This window comes from Lipophrys pholis, assembly GCF_963383615.2.
Source record: "Lipophrys pholis genome assembly, chromosome: 6".
Lineage (NCBI taxonomy): Eukaryota > Metazoa > Chordata > Actinopteri > Blenniiformes > Blenniidae > Lipophrys > Lipophrys pholis.
In genome coordinates this window covers 28,633,765-28,642,561 of record NC_137629.1, presented here as the reverse complement: position 1 = coordinate 28,642,561, position 8,797 = coordinate 28,633,765, and the positions used below count along the sequence as shown (strand labels likewise).

The 8,797-nt window shown below is 40.8% G+C and overlaps 1 protein-coding gene across 2 annotated transcripts; it reads right to left on the bottom strand.

Annotated features, from left to right (window-relative positions):
• Window positions 1-2,592: 2,592 nt before the first annotated feature.
• fibpa (fibroblast growth factor (acidic) intracellular binding protein a) lies at window positions 2,593-7,859 on the bottom strand. Of its 2 annotated transcripts, XM_080465340.1 has the most exons (12): window positions 7,646-7,813; window positions 7,483-7,530; window positions 7,308-7,392; window positions 5,559-5,757; window positions 5,280-5,406; window positions 4,944-5,044; window positions 4,561-4,694; window positions 3,994-4,102; window positions 3,839-3,902; window positions 3,674-3,760; window positions 3,464-3,561; window positions 2,593-2,840 (listed from the first exon to the last, which is right to left on the bottom strand). In XM_080465340.1, exons 3-12 carry the CDS (start codon window positions 7,390-7,392, stop codon window positions 2,771-2,773), a joined length of 1,074 nt encoding a protein of 357 aa, XP_080321466.1. In that variant the 5' UTR covers window positions 7,483-7,530; window positions 7,646-7,813; the 3' UTR covers window positions 2,593-2,770. The 2 variants fall into 2 exon arrangements, with proteins under 2 accessions (XP_080321466.1, XP_080321465.1); XM_080465339.1 differs by having other exon boundaries at window positions 7,483-7,859.
• Between the last annotated feature and the right edge of the window lie 938 nt (window positions 7,860-8,797).

Below are 8,797 nucleotides of genomic sequence, written 5' to 3'. Positions count from 1 at the left end.
AAAGAGAGAGAGAGAGGGAGAGCAAGAGACGGCAGAGGAGCGAGAGAGGGAGGAGAGAGGGACAGCCCATTCTTACCCCCCCTCTGGCCCCCTGTACTGCCATCCTCCACTCTCAAAACCCCCTCTCCCTGACCCCCCAGGATGCAAATTCCTGGTCTGCGGCCCAAATTCCAAAATTCCAAATCCGTGCAAATCACAGGCACAACTACTCACAGATTCACATACATGCCCCCCATCTTCTGAGCCAATGCCCCCTCCCAGTAGTCCCACAACACACCTGGTTTTATTTAAACTAAACCCCAGCAAAAGCCCAAAGCTCTCCCACACTTTTCCCATTTACCCCCCATCTATCTATACTTACCTCCCCCATCTTTCCGCTACTTTTCTTTTTTTTTTCTCTCTTCCATAAAGCCACTGAAGCCTTCGCTCTCGTCCAATCTGACATGCGGGGATATTTATAGCTGTGGAGAGAGAAGTTAATGGAATGTGGACAAAAATTAGAGAGTGGGAGCGAGCGAGTGAGCGAGTGTGGAGACCTGCTCGGAAAATTTGTCAGCTCATTTTCTGCAGAGTAACCCAGAGCTTCTCGCAGGGATAAACCGCAGAAAATACATCTTTAGTCTTGACCGACGCCGCTCTTCTCTGTTTGTACATGACTAATCCATTACGGACCTCGGAATCATTTCCTGCAGCTTTTTCATTGCAAAATTTGTAGTCTGTTATGTTGCAAACTCATTATGATGTTGCTTAACACAAAGACCCAGGAGTGGAAAGTATGGCCGTAAATCAAACTTTAATATTCCATTTGAGTAGAGTCTTCAGGTAATGTTTTGCCATCGCTTTACTGTCGGTTTTCACATTTTACCCTAAACATACACTTTTCCGCCCCCTATATTTTCGGTTTTGGTTACTTAAACAATGTCACACAGAGCCAGCACTGTTATACCGAGTATCAGCAGGACTGTGATTTGGTAAATTATAGCTGCCATATTATACGGCAGGATGACTTCCAGTGTGGTGCTGGTTCAGAATAGCAGGATTATTTATTTAATCAGGAATAAGTACAGAAATAGATGCCAAGCACAAAGGTATTCCTGCAAACTGTTTCTACACGTACTTGACCACCATTACTTTAAAATGTACATACATACATATAGTTCTTGTCCAGGCAGGAGCGTCTCAAAGCACTTGAATCAGATCAGCCGGACTCGGTCATGAGTCTGAACAGCATAAACCGATGAATCCTTTCGACAAGGGAATGAAACGTCTAGCAAGACCAGCTCGGGTTGATTTGAATCACTTCACGTTTTGTTTTCTCTGAAATGGGGGATATCAGTGATCTACAGATTTTCTTTTTTCTGGTCGTGACTTGTTTGCTCTTTCTTGGTGTCATTTGAATCTACTAACTGGTAAAAGGGACTTTCCCAGCTGGTGACTTTACAAGTTCTTAACGACATGAAGGCTTCATAAAAATCTGTTCTCAAGGAATGTCAATCAGAATAAATATAATTCAACATTTGTGATGGATTTTCTGATGTTTTTACATATGTTCTTGAATTTCCAACTACAAGACAAATAGAAAGAATAAAGCAGATAATGTTAAGAGATTTCAGCTGAGGTGATGTTGTTGATGGGTTAATGTGCTGAAAGTGAAAGAGATAATGCTGAAAACAGAGAAAACCAGAGAAGCAAACTAGTCCTCAGTCATGATCTTATTTCAGAAAAATACGTTAAATTTTTTTGGGGGGGGATAGAAGAACATAAAAACAGCTGCGAAAAATGAATAAAGGAACTGAATCTACATTCATCACTGTCTTTGCAAATATCTGGACTTTTATTTCAGGGAAAAGTTTGTTTACTTTTGATACTTGTGGTTATTAGCATCACTCAACATGAATCGGGGTAATCGTTCTTCAAGAGGACAAGATAAAGGCCTCTTCAGATGGATGAACAACAGCAGCTAAAATAATATACTCTCAGGCTAACTTCCAAGACACTCGTACAGCCTTTCACACAATGATGGCCTGCATCAAAATTTAAAGGCCAATATTTTCCAGAGGTGATCTAGAGGTGATATCCCAGTGAGAGAGACGCTGCTCTGTTTTCTCCTGGGTTTTTTTGTGAAGTGACTCTCCAGCGTTTTGGTTAAGAAAACTTTGCTTAGCCGCAGGTTATCAGCCCGGTGCTTCTGTGTGACGGCAGAAATGGCAGCTGTCATTACGAGGGATGTTGTTAAAAATCACACGACCCCTTAGTTGGACCAACTGCGGACCACCACCCGTCCCCCTACCCCAGAGGGTCCCTCATTCAAACGACCACACACAGACATCCCACACACTGACTGTGAAGCTTCCGTTTGTCGTCCTTTTTGAGATCTGAAGCGCTAAAGCAATCACTTTTGCAGTATGATTTGAGTCTTTTTTTAATTTATTTTTTGTCTCTTATCTCCACCCAACACCCGCAACCTCGGTAAATCCTGTGTCTTGGCGTGAATTAGTGAGAACATCTTTCCCATAAAACACGGCAGATGAAACGCTAACGTATTCAAGCAAGAGAGACGAGCTATATGCAATATAAAACAAAATAGCATTTTGATGTAAATACCATGATTTTATTTACAAAGCCAATTATACAGACAATGAAAAAGAGACTTGGGGTCCAAGTGGACGTTTGGAGCAATAATGGGACAACAGGGGAAAAAGGAAAAAAAAGGCTTCAGCGAGCAGTGAGAGCGGGTAGAAGAGTGGGGCGGGCGGCGAGGGTCAACATGTCAGTCATGATACATTTTGAAGATACAGCTTTTGATGACGCCCATGTATCTGTCCCATACAACCTGGTGTCTGAAGGACAGAAAGGAGAGACAGAAGGAGAGTTAACAGTGAGTAGGAGGGGCGGAGAGATACTGTAAGTCTCATGACACACTGTAATTGTGAAATCTGGGTGAAGTGAGTAAATGCAGCAATCTCTGTCCCCTCGGAGTAATTGGGGAGACGGGGGGGGGGGTCGTCTGTTTTTCTCTTTATGAATATCTCTTTGTTAAACTTGTAGTGGTGCAGGGTTGTGTAAACCGTTAACTGCATTCCTGAGTGTTTGCATGAGAAACAAGGTAACTACAGTTTAAGAAATCAGGGGCGAGATAGGGAGACACCCACTGGCAGAACGGGGACGTCAATTTAAAGGACTTCTTCATCAGATTTCTGCCTTCATTGGCTTTTTAATATAAAGTCGAATTTGAGGGCGTTGGAAAGCACTTATCGAGAAAATGTAGTAGGAGTAGTTCTAGCAAAACTAGCCATATCTAATTACTGCCACTGTGTTATCGCCTTGGTTATTGCTTCAGTCCTTCCAAAATTCTGCCAGTATTTTTAGCATCAATTTCTCACTGGGGCCTGAGAACCCTGGCAGGGGCTGCTGACAACCTCTGACTGATGACATTTGCAGGGTAGAAATCGTGGTAACTCACTTGAATGTGTCGAGTATGTGTGCGGAGTTGGTGTAGTGGGTGAGGTAGAGTTTCATGTCCGCCGCTGTCCATCGGTCTGAACGGCACGGCTCGACAAACTGTAGGAGAGAGAGAGAGAGACGAAAAACATCGGAGGAGGGTTACATCATCCACTCTGAGACTGAAAGAAAGAAGAATTGGGCCGCGATCAAACGATGCAAAAACTCTCACCTTCTCCACAAGATCAATAAAGAAATCTCGGACGTCTTTCGTGTTTGTTAATTTAGCGGCAATGTTAACGAGGCCTCTGGAGAGATTCTGCAAAAACAAAAAGGGACTACATTAAAATGAAATCTAATGAGAAGACCACCTTTAGGACATTGACGAGTTTCTCACCTTGAAATTTGCCTCCATCTCAGTAAAGGCTTTAGTCTTTCCTCGGAGAGCTGTGCAAACCAAACTGAGCAGAAAAACAGAGAGTTGGTGTAAATATTTTTATAAGAACGCAACAAAACTTTGGAGCATTTACACTCTATTTGTGTTTCTGTCACCTTTTGTGTTGATCTAGAAGATCTTTGTCAGTGATTAAAATCTTAAGTTCTTTCAGCTCCTGTAAAAACTCTTTATCCAGGTCGACGTCCATGTCTTCCACCATGTTGTCTACAAAAAGGACTCAAGTCAGGAATTGTCATTTCTATTGAAAAAGAGCATCCTTTAATTCTCTTTTCAACAGAAATATTCACATTTTCTTGCAAATCTGTTATGTTCAGGTTCATTGATTCACAATTGTCACTTTGTTAATTGGCAACCAACACATTTGAACCTCTTCCTCATAAGAAGGACCTACAAAGCCTGAAGGACCTCTGGTGGTCAAAGAGCCTACACACACTCAAACCAGACTAAATCTTTACCGTTTTCAAATGCGTTTTAATTTTAGCTGCAAGGCCCTAATTTAATTTTTTTGCTTCTTGGATTTATGGCTTTTTTTTTTGTGCCAGACAAATACAGACAACATTCTTTGACTAATGTATTACATAACTGTTAAAAAATATGGTATGCATGCCCCTTCAAGTCCTGAGTCAACAGAACGGCCAAAGGAAACAACTGAAATCACTTACCGACGGCCCCGACTGTCCAGTTGTTGATAAGCTGCCCGGCACAGAAAGCAAAGTCCTGGAACTTGAGATACTGCAGCTTTCTTTTCCCGGTCTCAAAGCGATTGTTGGCAAAGAAAACAATGGCGGCGTAATCCCTGAAACAAGGAGTCGACATATGAACGATAACAAAGCAGAACAAGAGGATCAGATTGCTGTGTTTATAAATTTACATATTTTGAATGTTTTCCTTTTAAGGTGCTGTCTCGTTCACCATTAATCAAAAGAGTGCATGGAGTAATCAAGTTAAATAAAATGACCAACAACCAAGCAAAGCGGTCATTGGATAGTGAGAATAATCCACATGAAGCAGGAAAGGTTTGTGCTCCTCTCTAGTCTGAAATTACCTGGCAAGCTTGTCAGACAGAAGAAAATGCTGCCTTATGTTCTCCACCAGGGGTCCCTTCAGCTCCTCCACAACTTTGAAAACACGTTTGAAGTTGTCAAACTGAAATTAAAACACATTAACTTAAGAGATTTATGTAATCACAACAATGAGAACTTTGTCTGCACAAGTATTTTCTTCAACAATGATATTAAACTCTGTCACCTGCTGGAGAAATCAGCTTGATGGCAGTATAGTTTATTATATTTTTATAGTAATACCAATGATTATTGTGTATATGAAACTGGAAAGCAGACCAGAGCAACAACAGTCAATGTGCAGCTCAGAGTAGATTTACCTGTCGCCTGCAGCTTTTCAGCGTCACACTTGTCTTCGCACTGATATCATCCAAGTCTTTTTTTGTTCCTTTGGAGAGCTTCTTTCCAAGCACCTCACGGACAAATGCGTCATCAAAAGCGTAATATCTAAACAAAGAAACAAGGACAGAGATGAAGCAATACTCTGTATTTAATCTAATCAACAGTTTCAGGAGACATTAACAGTATCAGCCTCAAAGCAAAACTTTTTCCATCGACTGAAGCAGATTCGTGAATAGAGAGCACGAGCAGTGCTGCACCTCTCTATGAGCATGGCTTGTCGATGAGGTGGGATCTGGAACAGCAGCTGGTTGGCCAGTTTGGCCGGACTGTGCAGCAGACGCTCGCACATCTGGAAAGTCCTGTACTGGTCCATGGTGTCGCTCAGCAGAACCTCTGCGCTGGCTTCAAACTCCTCCAGCACTCCTCCCTCCATTCGCACCGTCACTGCATCGTTCACTGGCGGCCAAAGCAGAAAAACTGTTAGTTAAACTGTTTACTGGCGAGGTGTCATACATATAGTAGCTTCTCCATCTTCAGTTTGCTCCAGAGACGGTTGGTGTGTAAGATGCAGTTTTTTTTATATTTCTTCAATTTGTATTTTATTGCACGTTTCCTCCATAATCGATGCTTGGAATCAGTGTTTCCAATAACAGTACTGAAATGACCTTGTGAACTGTTTCAGATTTCTTTGTGTGACGAGACGTTTGGTGTCACAAGGCACTACGAAACATGGGTTGCTTAACAACTCTAGTTAATAACATTTGTCTCACAACATTTAAAAGTCCCCATTTCCTTGCCAAAATGTGGCTTTATATGAACTGAGCTTTTGGATTACATTTGTTACTCAAAATGTAGGTGTGAAAGACTTTCACTCTGTGATGAATGATGACCTGTCCAGGATGTACCCTGCCTTCACCCATAAGCCAACTGGGATCAGCTCCAGCGCCCTGAACGGGACAAGAGTTGATAAAACCCCTAACACATCCTGACCTCTAGGCTGATTGATTAAATATAATAAGATCCCCTTTCTTGTTAAATCCAGATTTTCCCTGTCTTTTTAAAAACACATCAGTAGTGTGGAAAAACACATTTCACAGTTCACTGTGACCCAGACATAATAAAAAGAAATCCCAGTTGTCTCTCACTGTACAGGGTACAAGATGATAAGATTTGTGCTCATTCATAGCCTTCAAATGGGACTTTTACTGATTTTAGGATCATTTCTTCAGTGATTCTGTTTTCACTTGGAGAACTTTACACTTCATTATGTTTTTTAGCAAGTCTTGTGTGCCATTTTTTTATTGTATTGATGACTGTGTCAAATTAGAGGGATACTGCATATAGATTTGTTTTAGTGGTACGCGTTTTTTTTAAATCATGTGATACACTTGATTTTTATCATGTGATATACATGACACACTTTTTTTAAATCATGTGATACACATGAGACACATTTGTGTCTCATGTGTATCATTTCAGTGGGTTTACACCTCGAAATGGTCCATTTATGTGCCAGTACATTCCGTGTCATCTCAAACCGAGTTTCAACCAACTATGTCTCACTTGTGTCAATTTGAATGTTCTTGTAGTTGATTTCCGTCCCAGTTTATGAAGCCAATACTTTATATGGTTCATTCTGCTTTGCTTTGACGATCGGTAGATTTCTCATGTTGGTTGCATTACATTTCTGGATATTCCATATCGAGGTGCAGCCACTCCGACTATGTGGTGGTTTTGTTTGATTTCGCTTTCCTTCATCATGGTTTTGTCACAGGTTTGTTCATAAGAGTCTTTTTTTAATTTAACCTGTCCCACAATGTTGGCTCTTTTGATTAGTCAGCTTTACTTTGCAGCCTTTAACTCTCTCTCTCGTGACCATTTTTTTCTAATTTAATTGTGTTGTGCCTCACATGGTTCTCTGTGGATTTCTGGATTCACATTAGAATTGTTGTGCAGCAGTGGTCTGCACATGCAGTCATCCTTAAGGTGGATGGTGTGATTCATACCTGTGTATCCATCCAACCAGAGCTGGTAAACCTCCTCGTCCATGATAGTGGTGTTACCCACAAACACATCGAGTTCAACAGCCATCTGTAAGAAACACAAAGGGATAAATAGCTGTATGAGATTGTAGGTTTGACGCTAATCATCAGCCAAATTGGCTCAAAAGTCATATAATACCTTGTGAGGGTGCTATCAAACCCGCTTCCAGCAACAATGGACCCGTGTCTGAACCGTGTAGCGGTGAGATCAGAAACCCGAGTTAAAACAGACTCCGCATGGCTAACTAATGAGCTAACTAACGAGCTAACTTCCTGAAATAACGATTGGCTTCACACGTTACCTCCGTCCCCGTCGGAATGAAATGACAACCACGACACAAACAGCGAATCAACACGGAGCTAAGACGAGTCCAATATACAACACGTTTTTTTTGTGTGTGTTTATAACATGATCATTAAGCAGACGGCCAAAATCTCTCTCCGAGCGCAATGTCAACACCAGCAGGCACGCAGCACAGGGACGCACACTTCCGGCTTGGTGACGTCATTACGTACAGAGGCTTTTTTCTTTTTTTTTTACTTTATACTGAGAACAGGCTTCCATTTAATTAAGCACGTGGTGGATAACTAATTCTTTATCTACATATTATTGCCATGACCGTTCATATATAAAACAATAGAATAGAATAGAATGCAATAGAAATTAATAGAATAGAAAATACTTTATTATTCCCAGAGGGAAATTTTTATAACTTTTCCCATATTTCAACATAATATAGAGTAGTTTAAAATAATATAGAATGTTTAAAAAGTAAAATGTACCAGAATAAAAATTTGGTAAATATCAATAGGTGCAAGGATTAACGCTGATGAATGGTGAATAATTGAATTGGCAGTAAAAACAAAGACACAATTTACAAGGAAGAGATATCTTCTTTTCAAGTATCACATGATCCCGTGTCTTGACTTATTTGCTTGAAAGCTTGTTACATCTCCCAATATTTATACAATGATGAAATAAGTGTGATGTATTTTTATTAAGTATGGTCCGTAAAAACATGTGTTCCCCTGGCTTTTTAAAAGATTCATGTTTATTTTTTTTACCCTAACAATTTTATTTTCTTGTCAACAGAAGTGTTCTCACATGCAACGTATATCTGTACTGTGTCTTCTGCAGCACTTCAGGGTGTGGTCTGGATAAATTGCAAAATCGGATTATTTTCCAGATGCCTTCTCCAGGAATGCATATTCGTTTATTGAGAATTTTGTGGGGACAATCATGGGCAAACAGTCTTTTAGGTTTATGATCTGGCCGAATGGTGGTAGTGGTTAGCACTCCTGCCACATCGCAAATCTCTGGTTTGAGTCCAAGCGGGGTGTTTCTGTGGGGAAATTGCATTGGGTTTAGTTGTGTTTGGGTTTAGTCCAGGTCCTCCAACATTTCAGAAACATGCATTTGAATGATTAGTGACTCTATGTGTGTGAGTGTTTGG

Coding starts and splice junctions, on each gene's coding strand:
- fibpa (XM_080465339.1), bottom strand. CDS start 7,392: ATGGCTGTTGAACTCGATGTGTTTGTGGGTAACACCACTATCATGGAC. Junction 5,758..7,307: donor CTGGTTGGATGGATACACAG/GTATGAATCACA, acceptor TTTGGCCGCCAG/TGAACGATGCAGTGACGGTG. Junction 3,761..3,838: donor AGATGGAGGCAAATTTCAAG/GTGAGAAACTCG, acceptor TTGTTTTTGCAG/AATCTCTCCAGAGGCCTCGT.